Source organism: Procambarus clarkii, chromosome 45 (genome assembly GCF_040958095.1).
Source record: "Procambarus clarkii isolate CNS0578487 chromosome 45, FALCON_Pclarkii_2.0, whole genome shotgun sequence".
NCBI classification, from domain to species: Eukaryota; Metazoa; Arthropoda; class Malacostraca; order Decapoda; family Cambaridae; genus Procambarus; species Procambarus clarkii.
The window spans coordinates 10,662,097-10,682,521 of NC_091194.1; the positions used below are offsets into that span (position 1 = coordinate 10,662,097).

At 46.3% G+C, this 20,425-nt stretch overlaps 1 protein-coding gene across 1 annotated transcript in view; it reads left to right on the forward strand.

Annotated features, from left to right (window-relative positions):
- Positions 1 to 20,173, forward strand: part of LOC123770215 (lens fiber major intrinsic protein) — a 24,650-nt gene extending 4,477 nt beyond the window's left edge. Inside the window, 9 exon segments of the mRNA XM_045761895.2 lie at positions 8,930 to 9,178; positions 12,040 to 12,169; positions 13,828 to 13,850; positions 13,852 to 13,938; positions 13,940 to 13,984; positions 15,194 to 15,328; positions 16,944 to 17,126; positions 17,803 to 17,883; positions 19,131 to 20,173. Of these exon segments, the coding sequence (XP_045617851.1) occupies positions 8,996 to 9,178; positions 12,040 to 12,169; positions 13,828 to 13,850; positions 13,852 to 13,938; positions 13,940 to 13,984; positions 15,194 to 15,328; positions 16,944 to 17,126; positions 17,803 to 17,883; positions 19,131 to 19,298 (1,035 nt within the window). The 5' untranslated portion in view covers positions 8,930 to 8,995 and the 3' untranslated portion in view covers positions 19,299 to 20,173.
- Positions 20,174 to 20,425: the final 252 nt, after the last annotated feature.

A 20,425-nucleotide genomic window follows, 5' to 3' on the forward strand; every position in this document is an offset into this window, starting at 1 on the left:
GGGTTGTTACTGTGGGTGTTGATGGTGGGTTGTTACTGTGGGTGGTGGTGTTGATGGTGGGTTGTTACTGTGCGTGTTGTTGATGGGTTGTTACTGTGGGTGTTGATGGTGGGTTGTTACTGTGGGTGGTGGTGTTGATGGTGGGTTGTTACTGTGGGTGTTGTTGTTGATGGGTTGTTACTGTGGTTGTTGTTGATGGTGGGTTGTTACTGTGGGTGGTGGTGTTGATGGTGGGTTGTTACTGTGGTTGTTGTTGTTGATGGGTTGTTACTGTGGTTGTTGTTGATGGTGGGTTGTTACTGTGGGTGTTGTTGATGGGTTGTTACTGTGGTTGTTGATGATGGGTTGTTACTGTGGGTGTTGTTGATGGTGGGTTGTTACTGTGCGTGTTGTTGATGGGTTGTTACTGTGGGTGTTGTTGATGATGGGTTGTTACTGTGGGTGTTGTTGATGATGGGTTGTTACTGTGGGTGTTGTTGATGATGGGTTGTTACTGTGGGTGTTGTTGATGATGGGTTGTTACTGTGGGTGTTGTTGATGGTGGGTTGTTACTGTGCGTGTTGTTGATGGTGGGTTGTTACTGTGGGTGTTGTTGATGGTGGGTTGTTACTGTGGTTGTTGTTGATGGGTTGTTACTGTGGTTGTTGATGATGGGTTGTTACTGTGCGTGTTGTTGATGGTGGGTTGTTACTGTGCGTGTTGTTGATGGTGGGTTGTTACTGTGGGTGTTGTTGATGGTGGGTTGTTACTGTGGGTGTTGTTGATGGTGGGTTGTTACTGTAGGTGTTGTTGATGGTGGGTTGTTACTGTGGGTGTTGTTGATGGTGGGTTGTTACTGTGGGTGTTGTTGATGGTGGGTTGTTACTGTGGGTGTTGTTGATGGGTTGTTACTGTGGGTGTTGTTGATGGTGGGTTGTTACTGTGGGTGTTGTTGATGGGTTGTTACTGTGGGTGTTGTTGATGGTGGGTTGTTACTGTGGTTGTTGTTGATGGTGGGTTGTTACTGTGGGTGTTGTTGATGGTGGGTTGTTACTGTGGTTGTTGTTGATGGTGGGTTGTTACTGTGGGTGTTGATGATGGGTTGTTACTGTGCGTGTTGTTGATGGTGGGTTGTTACTGTAGGTGTTGTTGATGGTGGGTTGTTACTGTGGGTGTTGTTGATGGTGGGTTGTTACTGTGGGTGTTGTTGATGGGTTGTTACTGTGGGTGTTGTTGATGGGTTGTTACTGTGGTTGTTGATGATGGGTTGTTACTGTGCGTGTTGTTGATGGGTTGTTACTGTAGGTGTTGTTGATGGTGGGTTGTTACTGTGGGTGTTGTTGATGGTGGGTTGTTACTGTGGGTGTTGTTGATGGGTTGTTACTGTGGGTGTTGTTGATGGGTTGTTACTGTGGGTGTTGTTGATGGTGGGTTGTTACTGTGGGTGTTGTTGATGGTGGGTTGTTACTGTGGGTGTTGTTGATGGTGGGTTGTTACTGTGGGTGTTGTTGATGGTGGGTTGTTACTGTGGGTGTTGTTGATGGTGGGTTGTTACTGTGGGTGTTGTTGATGGGTTGTTACTGTGGGTGTTGTTGATGGGTTGTTACTGTGGGTGTTGTTGATGGGTTGTTACTGTGGGTGTTGTTGATGGGTTGTTACTGTGGGTGTTGTTGATGGGTTGTTACTGTGGTTGTTGTTGATGGGTTGTTACTGTGGGTGTTGTTGATGGGTTGTTACTGTGGGTGTTGTTGTTGATGGGTTGTTACTGTGGGTGTTGATGATGGCGGGTTGTTACTGTGGGTGTTGTTGATGGTGGGTTGTTAATTGTCCACCAAGTGACCTTAAGATGCCTCACAACCAGTCAAACGTTCCAGTGAAAATAATTGTTCTAATTGCCATATAGGCTGTTGGAGAAGTAATTTTTTTAAATTTAAGCAACTCAGAAGGTAACAGCCACAGGCCAGGTCATGAATGTGGCTCACAGTCATGCCTTGCAATGCTATATGCTGGCTGAAGGTCCACGTGTGTATGGTAATGTGGGACAGGACTGTAGGTGTAGCCAGTTATCGTACTCAAGATAACACCCACATGCCCTGGGTACGATAATATGACGAGGACTGTAGTTGTGGTCAGTCATCGTACTCAAGATAGCACCCACATGCCCTGGGTACGATAATATGGCGAGGACTGTAGTTGTAGCCAGTTATCGTACTCAAGATAGCACCCACATGCCCTGGGTACGATAATATGGCGAGGACTGTAGTTGTGGTCAGTCATCGTACTCAAGATAGCACCCACATGCCCTGGGTACGATAATATGGCGAGGACTGTAGTTGTGGTCAGTCATCGTACTCAAGATAGCACCCACATGCCCTGGGTACGATAATATGGCGAGGACTGTAGTTGTGGTCAGTCATCGTACTCAAGATAGCACCCACATGCCCTGGGTACGATAATATGACGAAGACTGGAACTGTAGTCACCCCTCGAGCTGAAGATGCGTGCGTGAGGAGATAATGTTGGACAAAAACCGTAGAAATAATCTGTTGGTAGGAGTAAAGCGGAGGATAAAAGCGGGAAGAGGGTCGACATGAACACTAACCGGGGTTACTGACGATGTAAACATTAGAGGTTGACCTCCGTGGGAGTCAAGGACTACAACCAGAGACTTCAGGGTCTCTTTTTCCCGCCCTTCCATCATTCCCATTTTCTTCGTCCTCCTCCTGGAGCTGTAGGTACGTAAATCCTATGTAAATACGCAGCCGTGGCTGCCCTCAACAGTGCATCAGGGGGTCCTATCCCTCCCTCTCCAACCCAATACCCATCCCTCCGGTACAACTCCATCCCCTCTCCCATGATCCCTGCCCTCCCACCCACCCACTCCACCGTATTGATTTTGCAGTACGGGCCAACGCAGATTCTGAGTCGAAGTCGCAGAGTTGTCTTGTGTCCTGGACGTGTATGGTTGCGTTCTGTACGTGTTATGGACGTGTATAGTTGCGTCCTGTACGTGTTATGGACGTGTATGGTTGTGTCCGGTACGTGTTATGGACGTGTATAGTTGCGTCCTGTACGTGTTATGGACGTGTATAGTTGCGTCCTGTACGTGTTATGGACGTGTATGGTTGTGTCCGGTACGTGTTATGGACGTGTATAGTTGCATCCTGTACGTGTTATGGACGTGTATAGTTGCATCCTGTACGTGTTATGGACGTGTATGGTTGTGTCCGATACGTGTTATGGACGTGTATAGTTGTGTCCGGTACGTGTTATGGACGTGTATGGTTGTGTCCTGAACGTGTTATGGACGTGTATGGTTGTGTTCTGTACGTGTATGGTTGTCCTGTACGTGTTCTGGACGTGTATGGTTGTGTCCTGTACGTGTTCTGGACGTGTATGGTTGTGTCCTGTACGTGTTATGGACGTGTATGATTGTGTCCTGTACGTGTTATGGACGTGTATGGTTGTGTCTTGTACGTGTTATGGGCTTGTATGGTTGTGTCCTGCACGTGTTATGGGCTTGTATGGTTGTGTCCTGCACGTGTTATGGACGTGTATGGTTGTGTCCTGTACGTGTTATGGGCTTGTATGGTTGTGTCCTGCACGTGTTATGGGCTTGTATGGTTGTGTCCTGCACGTGTTATGGACGTGTATGGTTGTGTCCTGCACGTGTTATGGGCTTGTATGGTTGTGTCCTGCACGTGTTATGGACGTGTATGGGTGTGTCCTGTAAGTGTATAGTTGTGACATGTCGATGGCTTGTTCATTTTGATTTTTATTTGTATTTGACGTGAATGTCAACAAACGATAGTTGTCGCGTATGTCATTGTTTGGATTTGTGAGGATTTCAGGGATTTGTGAGGATTTCAGGGATTTGAGCCTCATGTGTGTGTCAGCTTACTGACACCTCTGTTACGTCATGTGTTTGTCGGTGTCGAGGTGTTTTAGTAGTGTTTGTTTTGTTTGCTGGTATGAGTTAAGGGTTTTGTTTGTTGGACCATAAGACTTTAGGGAAGAATAATGGGATGCCACCTTTGCTGTTGACGCGGTAATCTCTTCCATAAATGTACAACTCTGTTTACAAACCAGTATTTACCCAGGTCTTTCATTAATCTTATCTAATGTTAATTATGTAGATATAGGTAATTATCTTGTAGTTTTAATGTTAAATAATAAGTGTCAGTATATGGTAGAGGCCTTCATCTTGGGATTGGTGAGGCCTCGATCTTGGGATTGGTGAGGTCTCGATCTTGGGATTGGTGAGATGTCGATCTTGGGATTGGTGAGGTCTTGATCTTGGGATTGGTGAGGCTTCGATCTTGGGATTGGTGAGGCTTCGATCTTGGGATTGGTGAGGCCTCTATCTTGGGATTGGTGAGGCCTCGATCTTGGGATTGGTGAGGCTTCGATCTTGGGATTGGTGAGGCCTCGATCTTGGGATTGGTGAGGTCGCGATCTTGGGATTGGTGAGGCTTCGATTTTGGGATTGGCGAAGCCTCGATCTTAGGATTGGCGAAGCTCGCACAGCACCTGGCGAGGTGTAGACGCTCTTCATGCAGAAAGCACTTTAGTTCAATGGACAAATTACAACCACTTGGGGTGGACGGTAGAGCGACGGTCTCGCTTCATGCAGGTCGGCGTTCAATCCCCCCCGACCGTCCAAGTGATTGGGCACCATTCCTTACCCCCGCCGTCCCATCCCAAATCCTTATCCTGACCCCTTCCCAGTACTATATAGTCGTAATGACTTGGCGCTTTACCCTGATAATTCCTTCCTGTGATGGACAAATTAACCTCTCCTCAGAGTTTTCTACATTTGTGTAAAAAAAATGTTGCCACTTAACCACCTCTTGTTCTTCGGTGGTTCATAAATGTTCACTGAATTTGTGTGCTAAATAACCACTTCACTTCATATTAACAATCAGTTGTGTTCTCCGTCAGTTCAATATACTGTGTTCAACAGTCTCCAGGTGTTGGTGGGGACGTTCATTCTCGGAATCACCACTAGGTAACCAGAACAGTTGGGGGCCTGGTGGCTGAGTGAAGAGCGCCTGGGATTCGTAATACTAAGGACCAGGGATCGATCTCTAGCGATGACGGAAATAAATGGGTAGAGTTTCTATCACCCTGATGTCCTCTGTTCTCCTAGCAGTAGATAGGTATCTGGGAGTTAGACAGCTGCTACGGGTTGCTTCCAGGAGGGGGGGGGGGAGGGTTGTGTGTGGGGAAAAATATTGATTGACAGATGAGAAGCGGGCCTAAAGCATTATAGCTTAACCCCTGGAAGTTCAAATAGGTGAATACAACTAAGTGTTAACACTGGCCACTCCATCTTGATAGCCCAACTACTTGGACTGGACGGTAGAGCGACGGTCTTGCTTCATGCAGGTCGGTGTTCAATCCCCCCCGACCGTCCAAGTGATTGGGCACCATTCCTTACCCCACCGTCCCATCCCAAGTCCTTATCCTGACCCCTTCCCAGTACTATATAGTCGTAATGGCTTGGCGCTTTCTCCTCAAAGTTCCCTTACCTTCCATCAAGGTACTGGGTCTGAGTTAGTGAAATATGATAGACTATGTCCGTAGAGTTTACTCCCGTCCCTGGCGGCCGTGTTCGTAGAGTTCTTGTATTTCTCATCATGTTCGTTGTGTTGCCGGAACCACCACTCATCGTTGCAATTCTCCAACTGCACATCTTCGAGAGTGCAAAAGCTGTCTCTTTGACTGTCGAAGCTTTTTCATCCCTTTGCTCTTACTGAAGCGATCATACGAGTCATAAATACTCATACTCCGCCCAAGTAAAACAGAAACAAGCAGGGCCAGCCAGAGGCTTAGGGCCCGCGCACGGAATATCCCTAAACAAAAGTTGCTTTGCATCGATAAAAAGTAATTACTGATGATATCGTTTGCCGACGATTTTTTTTATTTATATATACAAGAGTTCTTACATTCTTGTAAAGCCACCAGCACGTATAGCGTTTCGGGCAGGTCCTTAATCCTAAATTTTTCCCCCAGGAATACGACCCGCCAGATCGTTTAACCACCAAATAGTTGCAGTTTTAACGACGTTGCAATCTGAGCAAACGAGGAGTGGGAAGAAAAATATTCTTGGCTGTTGCACACCCAACACCCCACATGCCTTAAAATAAAGGCCGTTGAGGACACATCCTAATGGCGAAGGGGAAAAAATGCACAGGAACAGAAAACGATAGCGAGAGAATGGGGGAAGAGAACCTATACGGGCTAACGCTAAGTCAGCTCACGTTGGTTAAGAAGATTACAGTATTTACCTTATGTATTGAGAAAGGCAAGAGTCGACCAAGCCAGAGGCCAGATTCACGAAAGCACTTACGCAAGCACTTACGAACGTGTACATCTTTCCTCAGTCTTTGACGGCTTTGGTTACATTTATTAAACAGTTTACAAGCATGAAAACTTGCCAATCAACTGTTATTGTTATAAACAGCCTCCTGGTGCCTCGGAGCTCATTAACTGTTTAATAATTGTAAAGAAAGCCGCCAAAGATTGAGAAAAGAAGTACAGGTTCGTAAGTGTTTGCGTAAGTGCTTTCGTGAATCTGGCCCCAGGACTATAAGGATCTTGTTGGGGAGGGGGGGGGGATGTTGTGGATCAAGAGCCCATTCCACAAGACGGCGTCTGTGACGGGCCGTAGGGGATTATTATCTTAGAATGAGACCAATCTATGGGATGATTTAAGAGTCCTTAACATGACAGAAGAGAGGAACATTGCGTCTACAGACTTCCCACACGCTTCGAGCCTTCATACAGGGCCTCTTACAGGCCTCTTTCAAGCCTCCGCCAGCCCTCTAGAGGAGCCCCATAGATCATACCTCTTTTAGGCCTCTTCTAGCCCTTTTCTATTCCACACTTCTTATAGCCTTATTGCAGCTCTTTTCAAGTTTTTTTCCATAACTCGTTCAGCTCCTTTCCTGTCTCTCTTTCTGCCCTCGTCCAGACCTCTTCCAGATTAATGGACCTGCTGAAGTTGTAGGAATTTTGTAATATGAGATATATTAAGTCGGCAGGACACGGGTGAAGACACGGGCCGGGTGGCAGGACACGGATGAGGACACGGGCCGGGTGAGAGGTCGTGTCTTATCAGCCAGTGACACTGAAGAGGATACTCAACCATATCAACCACCTCCTCCCTTAACACCCCACACACCCGTGTCCACCTCTCCTTGCCCTTCTCCCCTTTCCCTTAACCACCGCCCCCCCCCCTGCCTTAATGATTCCCCCCCCCCCTCCCTTCCTCTCTTAAGAGGGACCCTCTTTTCTTTAACCATATTCCTCTACCTTAATCACCTACCTTAACGACCTTCCTCCATCTAAAGTAATTCCCTTACGTTAACCACCTTCCCCACTCCCTTAACCACGTCCTCATCTCCCTTAACCCCTCCCCCAATGCCTTAACCACCTTCCCCACTCCCTTAACCACGTCCTCATCTCCCTTAACCCCTCCCCCAATGCCTTAACCACCTTCCCCACTCCCTTAACCACGTCCTCATCTCCCTTAACCCCTCCCCCAATGCCTTAACCACCTTCCCCACTCCCTTAACCACGTTCTCATCTCCCTTAACCCCTCCCCCAATGCCTTAACCATCTTCCCCTACCTTAACCACTTTTGCTTTAGTTCAATGGACAAATTACAACTACTTGGGGTGGACGGTAGAGCGACGGTCTCGCTTCATGCAGGTCGGCGTTCAATCCCCGGCCGTCCAAATGGTTGGGCACCATTCCTTCCCCCCGTCCCATCCCAAATCCTTATCCTGACCCCTTCCCAGTGATATATATAGTCGCAGTGGCATAGCCCTTGCTCCTGAGAGTCACCTTCCCTTATGACTCAGGAAGACTCTGATTTCTTGAGTGGTTATAGTAGTGGACACGCCAAGGGGGGCATGGAGGCCCTGGCTGGCCGGGTTCGAAACCTTCAGGGGTCAGGAGCTCTGAGCTGTTGATGGCTGAGCGCCTTGTGTTGTAATTGCCAACTTATAGTTCTCCTTGAAGCTTGGTCAGGCGAAGATCCTTGAGAACATTGAGGCTAAAACAAAATCTTTAATTACTCTCTCTCTCTCTCTCTCTCTCTCTCTCTCTCTCTCTCTCTCTCTCTCTCTCTCTCTCTCTCTCTCTCTCTCTCTCTCTCTCTCTCTCTCTCTCTCTCTGTGTATACATACACTGTGTATGTACGACTGTGTATACAACAATCCCAGTGTATGTGTGCATCCCACGACCCTTGTATGCATCCCCCCCTCACCCCTGTGTGCACAACAATCCCTGGGTGTACACAGATTCCTGTGTGTGTGAACCCCCATGACCCATGTGCGCACACAGAGCCCTGTGTACTGCCCCATGAGGCCATTATGTACGCCACCATCCCCCCCCCCTGTGTACACGAAGACCCTTCCCTCCCCCCCCCCAGTCGTGCAGGCACTCCTGGTGTAATGGGTACACACACACACACACACACACACACACACACACACACACACACACACACACACACACACACACACACACACACACACCAGGGCCACATGGCGGGATATTCGTACCTGGGATTCTGCTGTCGTATTTCCCCTTAGGTCGTCCTCCTGCTGCAGCTATATATAGCAGAAGCTCTCTTTTTTTTTCCCCTCTCTCTTTCCCCTGCCATCCCCCTCGGTTGTTGCCCTAGCAACCAGGCCCCAGTCAGGTGGATGGGAGATAGAGAACGGGAGGAGGAAGGGAGAGAACGTGGGAGAGACGTAGGAGGGAGAACGTGGGGGGGCGGGACGGTCAAATGAGAATGGTAGGTGGTAGGTTATTGATAGTCATTCTCTCGCTCTCTAATTCTCATTCTCTCTCTCTCTCTCTCTCTCTCTCTCTTTCTCTTACGCACGAATATATATATATACGGCGAGTACTCTATACGCACTGTTGGCTTCCTTAGGAACGAGCGCTCCGAGGCTCGACCTGTTCTTCATCTCTTGTCGTGCTCGTGAGACGCTGGTTGGTGATGCTGGAGTCCGTGGGCGGGGAGGCGGAGGAGGAGGCCGCCCACACCTCGTCTGTGGCCAGTGATGGGCTCTCCCTGGCAGTGCCCGCCCCCACGCCCACACACCCGACAGCGGACGCCCCTGTAGCGGCCATCAGGAGGTATCTGGATTCTATGCCACAGCATCCCTCGCCTCGTAAGGAGGTAAGGAAGTTTGAGTGTGTTGTGGGTGTGTGTATGTATGTGTGTGGGTGTTTGTGTGGGTGTGTGTGTGTGTGTGGGTGTGGTGTTTGTGTGTGGGTGTGTGTGTGTGGGTGTTTGTGTGTGTTTGTGTGTGTGTGGGTGTTTGAGTGTGTTGTGGGTGTGTGTATGTGTGTGTGTGGGTGTTTGTGTGTGTGTGGGTGTTTGTGTGTGTGTGTGTGTGGGTGTTTGTGTGTGTGTGTGGGTGTTTGTGTGTGTGTATTAATGGCTTGGCTCTTTTCCCTGATAGTTCCCTTCCTCTCTTCTCACTCACTGCTGTATATTTGTTTCTTTGTTTTCTTGGTACATTTGAGTGGGGTTAACACCCCTTCCTTTGCTGATTGAATTGTTGTTGTTGTTGTTCTATTCCCGTTGTTGTTCTATTCTCTGGCCCTCTCGCAACTGATGTTCAACGAGTCCTTGTTTTCTAGTTCTGCATCTCTACCTTTGTGTTTTAATTGTATTTTAACTTTTATCATAAATCTAAAAAAAAATGGCATACATCTCGTCTCATTTATTTGTCTGATAGCAAATATCTTCCCGATCAACATTATTTAAGAACTAGCGAGGTTGCCCGCTGTGTCTTCTTTTGAAATGCAAGTTTTTCCACTATTTCTCTCTCTCTCTCTCTCTCTCTCTCTCTCTCTCTCTCTCTCTCTCTCTCTCTCTCTCTCTCTCTCTCTCTCTCTCTCTCTCTCTCTCTCTCTCTCTCTCTTTTTCTATCCCCAATCTCTTCTAGATTATAATGTATTGAATATTTCATTTCTAAACGGTCGTGGTCGCTCATGTTCATTGAGAGAACGTATTAAATATCAAATATATCTTCTTACCTGCTAAATACCACCTGATCCAGCAATGATGGAGCCTCCCATTCCCCTCATTCTTGTGGGGTGTGTTAAGATGGTGATACATGGAAGAAGATGATGATGATACTTGGAAGAAGATGGTAATACATGGAAGACTCGAGGAGGAAGTTTATGGATCAGCCGGTCCAGATGCCATCTGTCCTCGCCTCCTAGGCTTCCCAGTCTACAGAGTTAGCATTGAAGTCTCCAAGTATCAACAAACATGATTTATCTTCATCTGGTCTAACTGATTACAAGGCTTTTGTCCTATAGTTCATCCCTAGTCCACGTGTTGTTTGCCGGTGGACTTGAGGCAGTAATGACTTATCAGTTTATCATTCTAACTGCAGATCTCCAGCATCTTTCTGTCTATTTCTTGAGAGTTGTCAAGAATGCATTAATTTGCCTTCAGTCGGTCCTTCACCAGAAATGCAGCTCCTCCGCCTTTTTTTTCACATTTTTTTATGCATCTGCAGATAGCGCAGCGCCTCGGGAGATACCACCTTGTTTGAAATTGTATCTTACAGTTTCGTCTCTGCTTGTGCGACAATATCTGGTATCTTAAGCTGTGCTATATCATTTATCTCTAGTATTTTCGACCTTTTTTTAGACTTTTTCTGAGAATTTTCGACTCGGCCTACTTTTTCTTCAGTGATTTCTAAAGCTTCTGCTGCACCATCCACCCAAGATGGTCTCTCTCTCTTTCCAGACATCCTAAAAATTATTATAGACTTACTACCATCTACAGTGTTCGGTACTGATTTACTGCTAATAACCAGTTCTTTCCTAATTGCCTGTCTAATGTCAGTTCCTGACTGCTCATTTTTATCTGTGACGTCTAGATATACTTCTTTGTTTAATTTTCCTTTTCAAATTGCGCATGTTAATTGTATTTAATTTTTTTATACTTTTCCAAACTCAAATCTCTTCGATTTGAGTTGCCTATGAATTTTCTAACTTACCCTTGCCCTTACACCTTGCTCTACTGTCAACACTCTTACTCAATTCGAATGGCCAAGCAATCTAGTGCATTGTATTTACATTCTAGCTTATGTGATCATTCTATCGACTTGAGAGGTGGGGGGGGGGGGAACGAAGTGCATTGCTCAGTGCAAAAGGGGGGATATTTGGGGTGACCGAAATTTGATCACATCAGATGTGATATTAACCACTGTCCTAATTATCTTAAGATTAACCCTAGCGTGTACAAATTAGATCGATATCTAGGTTCCAATATTGGACGTCCGTTCATAGGACGATGAAAACTTGACCCTGGTGAGGTACTAGTGTCAGGGAGTTCTTTTGATAAGTTTCCAGCCTTGTTAATGGATTAATTAGCTCATATTTTTCACTGTAGCTCTGGTCAGTAAGTTAGGATAATTCCTATAGCTTTCTCAGTCAATTATGGTGGCTTGGGAGGTGATAAGGGATTTTCACTTTTTCTCCAAATTTTTCGTGGGTGAGGGAAATTGGTGAATAAAACTCATTCTATTTTATAGGTTTGTTTGAGGGGTTAGTGTAGTTAACTTGGCAGCGTTAATGATGCCTCATAATGATAGGATATAGATAATAATAATTTTTTTCTCTATTATGCTTAGTATACCAATGTAAGTCAACTATATACCTTTCAAACTCATTTTCACTCTCTTACACACGTGTAAACCCTCTGAGCAGGTGTGTAGTATGTATATATATATATATATATATATATATATATATATATATATATATATATATATATATATATATATATATATATATATATATAGCAGTGCCACACCTGGCTCGGTTCAGCTGTGTATAGCAGTGCCACACCTGGTTCTCTGAGCAGCTGTGTATAGCAGTGCCACACATGATTTTCTGAGCCACACCTGGCCCTGAGAGCAGGTGTATGTAGCAGTGCCACACCTGGCACCCTGAGAGCAGGTGTATATAGCAGTGCCACACCTGGCCCTAAGAGCAGGTCGTTGTCTGTGACAGGTGACGAGTGGGGCGGTGTGGCGGTGTGTGCGAGGAGAGGTCGTGGCCACCTTCCTGATGACGGTCGTCTCTACCAGCGCTGCCCTCCAGCCCTCACAGCCCTCCATACTGGCCCCTTGTGCCCAACCAGGTACTGTGTCTGCCCTCCCTTGTGTTCTGTATGGTACGGTGTCTGCCCCCCCCCCTTGTGTTCTGTATGGTACTGTGTCTGTCCCCTTGTGTTCTGTCTGGTACTGTGTCTGCCCCCCTTGTGTTCTGTCTGGTACTGTGTCAGCCCCCCCCCCTTGTGTTCTGTCTGGTACTGTGTCTGGCCCCCTTGTGTTCTGTCTGGTACTGTGTCTGTCCCCTTGTGTTCTGTCTGGTACTGTGTCTGCCCCCCCTTGTGTTCTGTCTGGTACTGTGTCTGCCCCCTTGTGTTCTGTCTGGTACTGTGTCTGCCCCCTTGTGTTCTGTCTGGTACTGTGTCTGTCCTCTTGTGTTCTGTCTGGTACTGTGTCTGTCCCCTTGTGTTCTGTCTGGTACTGTGTCTGCCCCCCTTGTGTTCTGTCTGGTACTGTGTCTGCCCCCTTGTGTTCTGTCTGGTACTGTGTCTGCCCCCTTGTGTTCTGTCTGGTACTGTGTCTGTCCCCTTGTGTTCTGTCTGGTACTGTGTCTGCCCCCCTTGTGTTCTGTCTGGTACTGTGTCTGCCCCCTTGTGTTCTGTCTGGTACTGTGTCTGCCCCCTTGTGTTCTGTCTGGTACTGTGTCTGTCCTCTTGTGTTCTGTCTGGTACTGTGTCTGTCCCCTTGTGTTCTGTCTGGTACTGTGTCTGCCCCCCTTGTGTTCTGTCTGGTACTGTGTCTGCCCCCTTGTGTTCTGTCTGGTACTGTGTCTGCCCCCTTGTGTTCTGTCTGGTACTGTGTCTGTCCTCTTGTGTTCTGTCTGGTACTGTGTCACCTTGTGTTCTGTCTGGTACTGTGTCTGTCCCCTTGTGTTCTGTCTGGTACTGTGTCTGCCCCCCCTTGTGTTCTGTCTGGTACTGTGTCTGTCCCCCCTTGTGTCTAGCCTGGTACTGTGTCTGCCCCCTTGTGTCCAGCCTGGTACTGTGCTTCCTTGTGTTCTGTCTGGTACTGTGTCTGCCCCCCTTGTGTTCTGACTGGTACTGTGTCTGCTCCCTTGTGTCTAGCCAGGTACTGTGTCTGCCCCCTTGTGTTCTAGACTGGTACTGTGTCTGCTCCATTGTGTCTAGCCAGGTACTGTGTCTGCTCCCTTTACACAGACACCATCCTGCAGACTCCACTTAACTTCTGCTCCACGCAAGCAGGTGGAGTTGAGGAAGGGGGTTAACAGTGATGAATGGGTAACGAGTTTACTTGCACATTAATTGGGAAAGTATCCTTTGCCAACTGTAATTGTAAACTGCAATACTGAAACGTATTTCAGTCCTAATTGCTCCATCATGCCCCACCCAGACCCAACTTATGGCTAATGTCACTTGCAGTATGTCCTTGCAAAGGCCTAATTACAGCGTACGACACATTCTACTGAGTGAATCTGTACGAAACTACTTTGGAATTTACCTTCTAAATTTTGATTTTATGTTTTAAAATTTCCATAATTTTAAAACATAAAAAAAAATTATCTTTTAACATTTCCATTTTATTTTTTAAAATTTCCATTTTATCTTTTAATATTTCCATTTTATCCCCCTCTCCAAGCGTCCGGCCTCATTCTTTGGCCTGACAGACAGACATTCGATTTCATAAGATATTGATAAGTGATGTATATTGACCTGTATTTCTCTCACAGTGGGCGGCATGATGGACGGAGTAGGCCGACACGGGGTGGGGGTCGGCCGTCCGGTGGGCGGTGGGCCACGGGATGGTGATGGCCGCCCTCAGCTGGGCGGTTCGTGGCGCTCCATATGTCCCCGCCCACAACTATCGCCCTGTTGGTTACAAGGAGGGTAAGTCCCAGAGGCATAGTAGGAGGGTAAGTCCCAGAGGCGCACACACACACACAGAAGGCAAGTCCAAGAGAGAGACACACAGCGGGTAAGTCCAAGACACACAAGTCCTGGAAGCAGGCAGCTAGCCTAAAGGCTCATCCCTGTCCCCTTTGTTCCGGAGGGTATACACAATCCTAGCAGGCCTGCTGTCCCCGACAGTGGGAAGCCATAGGAAATATCCCCCCAAGGCAGCAGATGAGAACGAAGATCGAGGTCCTACTCAAGGTTTTGAGAGCTACATCCTCCTTCCCCCTCCCACCCCCCACATCTCGTGCAGCTATCATGTTGAACATCCCTACTGTCGATGTTCAATCAAACGGTTGTATTAGAATGTTCATCATGAGATGCGCCTCCTGCGTCACTCCAGATCTCTGGGGTGCTGCTGGGGGTCTATACTTCATATGTCCCTTTTTAACCTTCTTCGAGAAGTTCAAAATACACGCGCATAGTGTATTAATACACCGCAAGGATGCATTGCTTTGTTTATATACACTTAAGAGCTCACTGTAATTCTCAACTCATTTTATAGATTGAAGTGTATATGGACGGTTAGACAGTGGACAGGCTTGTGGCTTGACTAACCCTGGCAATTGATAGACCTTAAACTGCAACTAGAACACTGAACACTATAATATATGGCATTTATATATGATATTCATGCAGTGTTTTCTCGTGACTTATGTTGCCACGTGTTCTTGCACATATATATAATGATATATATACACTTTTTTTATAATAAAACGGAGTACAGAAGCTGTTCTCATCTGTCTGTTTCTTATTTTGTGTTGACAATTATTGATCCTATGTGCTACCTGTTGGAAGATCTGTCATGTTACACACCCCTATATTGAGAACCTCTGGCACCCCCCTCCCTCCAACAGAGGGCCTTTAGCAAACCCCCCCAAACAGAGGGCCTCTGGCACCCCCCCCCAGGGCCTCTGGCACCTCCCCCCAACAGAGGGCCTCTGGCACCCTCCCCCCCTAACAGAGGGCCTCTGGCACCTCCCCCCAACAGAGGGCCTCTGGCACCCCCTCCCACACACACAGAGGTCCTCTGGCACCCCAGGTTATGATGCACTTGTCCAGAGAGTGACCATTAATCGTGTCCAATGAGTGCGAAGGTGCGAGTGTCTCAGGACCTTCCCCCCCCCCCCCCACTCTATACAGGTGTCGCTGCTGAGGGCGTGTTTACACGTGCTGGCGCAGGTGTGTGGCGCTCTCCTGGCCGCCCCCGTCCTCTTGGGTCTCCTGCCGCGCCCTCCCCGCCCGCCCCAGCTCGCTCCTCACCTGACCGCCGTCCAGGTAAGTCAGTCTCCAGGCCAACCACAAGCCGTCCAATTAAAGTTCTTAATGATGTTTTCCGGTTATATCTCCCCATTGATTGTGACATTGTGTGTGTCACCCAACACGATACAAGCAACTGCGATATTTGAAACCTTTCAGTACAGTCATACACCCAAAACAAACAAAAAAAAAGCATGATGTTGACATTTGATTAAGTTGGCCCTTAAAGTGAGGTTTTCTTTGAAATTCCGTAATTGAACTTGTCGTAGTAGAAAACGTAATCATAAGGGGGGCCTTGACAAGAACAAATTGGCAACACTTCACAGCTTAATTATCGGCGCCTGAGAAGATAATTGCATTCGTGTTGCCTAATTGCTCCTCATAAATACTGGCTATGATCGCCTGAAACTGTTGTTTGCATTGTAAAGTTAAACTTAATTTTATTTGTTATTGTATTTTATTGTTTCCCTTGCTAGATGGGGTTATCCTGCGGTGCCCGGGTCGACCCGAACTTATAAACACAATCCCAGATGTCGCTCCCCCGTCCCCATCCCACCCACACACCTTATCCATCCCTTCCCCCCTCCCACACACAATCCCTGACTACACACTACACATGCGTGTGCACGCACCCACCCACGCACGCACTCACTCACGCACACACGCCCACCCTCACTCTGCCCTCTTATCCCTGTAATCATTCTCACTACGCACTAACGCCATCGCTGTGACCAAAAGGTTAATCTCAGGATGCAAATCATTCATTTGATCACACGTTTTGCATGACAGTATCTGCATACACAAAATTGCAAACAAATGCTAGAAACTCTTTATGAGTTCTGCGCAGAACATTTCATACCATAGACTTCGTGAAAGGGGTTTATAGGGGTCGACCTCCCTTCAAGGAGGGCATGAGGACGACGTACCCATGACACTGCATACAATTACCAGTATATCTACAAGGTTTAATGAGGCTAGCCTCTAGCGTCTGACTTCTAACTTTTGGACACTCACAAGTGAAAAACAGATATTCTTTTTTTATATACATTTTTTTACCATGATATATACACATCTTTTATAATTTAAATATTTGCAAAATGAGTGAGCAAGAGGAGTGATAAATGAGAAAATGTTTGTGATGAAATGTTGAGTTAACATTCTTCACTTATACTGTGTTGTAGAGACATTTTGCAACTTGTCTCCAATTTATATTTGTTATCATCATTCTGTTTCAAACATTTGTTTTTCCCCGTTTTCATTATTTTTGTTTGTGAAAACGTTTAAAACAAATGCGAATGCAACTTTCATCTTTCGTTGACACATTAAACAATAATATAAAATATGAACTTTGTTATTTGTGTACTATTTATTTTTGACTCATAATTCCCATATTTCCGTTTGTTTCTTGTTCATCTTAACATACAGTTTAGGGCAGCCATATATATATATATATATATATATATATATATATATATATATATATATATATATATATATATATAAATGTGCCTAAATATGGTGATAATTTATTTTTGTTTTTATCCAGGTTAGTCAATTCGCCATTTTCTGTTGAAGCAACTTGCCATGTTCTGTTCAAACCATTTCGTGTTTTTAGTTGATGTCTTCCCTGCAGGGTTGGGGCGCGGAGTTCCTGGCGACGCTGGTGGTGACTCTCATCTCTCTCCCTGCATACGAGGCCGCCCACGCCCCCTCCCGCTACACCAAGGACGCCCACGCCCACCACACCATGCCGCTCTTCGTCCCCAGCGCCGCCGTCCCCCTCGCCGCCGCCCACGTCTCAGCCGCCCTCTTTAGTGTCAGTCTTTACCTGGCTTTTGCTTTTTTTATTTGTGGCTGATTTGTTTCCGTTCATTATCTGGAGAGTCCAACCACTTGGGCTGGTCGGTAGAAAGAGAGACGGTCTGGCGTTTATGCAGGTCGGTGTTCAATCCCCCGACCGTCCAAGTGGTTGGGCACCGTTCCTTCTCTCTCCCACCGTCCCATCCCAAATCTTTATTCTGACCCTTTCCCAGTGCTATATAGTCGTAATGGCTTGGCGCTTACCTCTGATAATTCCCTTCCTCATTGTCTGGAGGACGTTTCAGGGTATTGACCTGACACCTGAAATACCTGAGAGTAAACAAATACAGGTGTTGTTGGTACTGAGCCGTGCAGCTCCAGCACACGTATTGTTTCTCATTGTTTACATGCAATATCTTAGTAAAGCCTCATCGTGTCCACGTATTGCATCACTTATTGATGATGATAAACACCTCGGGTCTTATTTTGTTACTGATTTGCTTCAGCCTATCAACAATGTATTTTAGTATGTGTATATATATATATATATATATATATATAATTGTTTTTTTTTCTATTTTATCTTTTGTCTTCCTTTCTGTATTCCTGTATGTGTATGTCTCTATATTGTATTCCTGTATGTCTGTGTGTATGTCTCTCTCATAGTGTGACTAAGAGCACTGATCCCACAGGCAGAGTTCACGGGAGTGGGACTCAACCCAGCTCGCTCGCTAGCCCTTGCTGTTGTCACTGGCGCCTGGACCTGCCACTGGGTACGTATAACGAGTCTCTCTGTTATTGTTATCACATGAGACGGAACAAATGAATGTATCCGAGGCTAATCAGTCTATTCATGAGTCCAAGGGCCACTGTAACAATACATGACGATTACAGAAGGGTTTCTTGAACTTTAAATATGTGACCGTTTTGGATATCCTTGTATACATCAGTGAGCTACCAGAATGTTATTTTCTTAACCCTGTACTATTTGTTGACACCGCCTCCATCATTTACTCTATTGGTGAATTATAGCTTACAAAGATTCTTACAAAGTCAATAACACATAGTTTCAGGCAGGACTGAAACTTCACTCCGTCTTGGAGACAATGGAGGGAGCCTCACTCCGTCTTGGAGACAATGGAGGGAGCCTCACTCCGTCTTGGAGACAATGGAGGGAGCCTCACTCCGTCTTGGAGACAATGGAGGGAGCCTCACTCCGTCTTGGAGACAATGGAGGGAGCCTCACTCCGTCTTGGAGACAATGGAGGGAGCCTCACTCCGTCTTGGAGACAATGGAGGGAGCCTCACTCCGTCTTGGAGACAATGGAGGGAGCCTCACTCCGTCTTGTTTATTAATGTATACAATCTATTTACATTTGTGTCCCTTAAGAAATGGTCGAAGTATGTATTGGTGGCAACTACATGAATGGAAATTAAAATAGACAAGCATTCAGGACACAAACTCAAACACACACACACACACACACACACACACACACACACACACACACACACACACACACACACACACACACACACACACATACACACACAGCTAGAAGATAGAAGGGAAAAGAGGTGATATGATCACCACTTACAAAATATTAACAGGAATCGACCAATTTGACAAAGAAGAATTCCTGAAACCAGCAACTTCACGAACAAGAGAACACAGAGATTCCAGCTAAGGAAACAAAGGTGCCGAAAAAAAATATTAGAAAGTTTCCTTTTGCAAACAGAGTGGTAGACGGTTGGAACAAGTTAAGTGAGAAGGTGGAGGAGGCCAAAACCGTCAGTAGTTCCCAGTTCCCGTCTTCCCGCCTCAAAGCGTACTGGGAAGAAGAGACACCACGAGAGTAGCTCTCATCCTGTAACTACATTTAAGTAATTACACACACACACACACACACACACACACACACACACACACACACACACACACACAGTGTATAGATATATAAACAAATTATAAAATCAATATATGAAAAAATCACCGGATTGAACGTAACATTTTTTTCAGGTGTTTTGGGTGGGACCTGCCTTGGGAGGTCTGCTGGCTGCCTTCACCCACGAGTACACCATCGCCAAGGACCCCGACACCTTGCTCCCACACCAGCAGGCTCCTTACCTCACCCGCGACACCTCCAGGCCCTCCGCCATCACCTCCACCCTCGCCTCGCCCTGCTGAACATCTCGAGCATACACCAAGCCGTCCCCGGACACCTCTGACCAATTAGTCATAACCACCATTTCTGACCTGACCAATGTACTCTCAATTGTGGTCCTCTCTGATCATCCCTTCAGTCTTCACAAGTCCTTTTTTTGACGGATTTTTTTTTTGTCCTAAAGCCACCCCATCATCCTCATTACCAAAGCCATCACATCCAATGGAGTGACGATTTAATACCACCTTAGAATACTTAGAATCTTAAACGTCCATCAACTTCCTTATCGGTGTGTCCTTTTTTTCTCTCTGAGGTGATTTTTTTTGTTCTTAAAACCTTTAGGCTGTGTTTGTAACTTTTGTTATTACCTGAAGTCATTGTTAGAATCCTCAGTGACTAGAATACAGCCATGATTTCCATTTCCAGTATACAGAATTTGTCTGCAAATCTGGCGTAACTCTCCTGTAAGTTGCCTTACTAAGTCACATGTGTGGGCATTTGTGGTGGGTTATCAATGCTGTATCTTGCTCCTGTATTTACTCACCTTTCACCCCCTTCACCCTCACCCCTTGCCTTCCCTCTCTCGCTCCCCCCCTTCCCTCCCCATCGTCCACCTTGCCCCTCATCCTCCTCCTTCGCCCCCTCACAAATGTGCCTCTTCATTCCGTCCTCACCGTCTGCTCCCTGCATCTTTACAGTCACCGTACAACTACCTGCTCTCGATAACCCCCCTTTTTTTACAGCCACATTGGTTTATCTCTCACATCGTCTCCCATGCTAATTATTCCCAGTCTAGAACTAGTACTGCTCTCATATGAGGTTTCAGTTGTGTATATCAAGTTTGTTCTTGCAGCATTTTCCGATACAATAAATAAATGTTGAGGTGGAAGTACTGTAGCATGTTGTCTATCATTACCTCATTAACGTGCACAGTGAATGTTCTGCCTTATTCTCACTCAATGGTTATTGATTAGCTGTCACCCGGTTAGACATTTCCCGTTCTCGAATGAGTTCCTTTCATTCTGTGAATTAGATAAGTGTGCCCTGTATTGCTTACATAAATGTGTATTTATATATACATTAAATACACTCAAATATACCAAATTCCTAGCACAGTAACTGGTAATACAAAACAAAACAACAAATACAA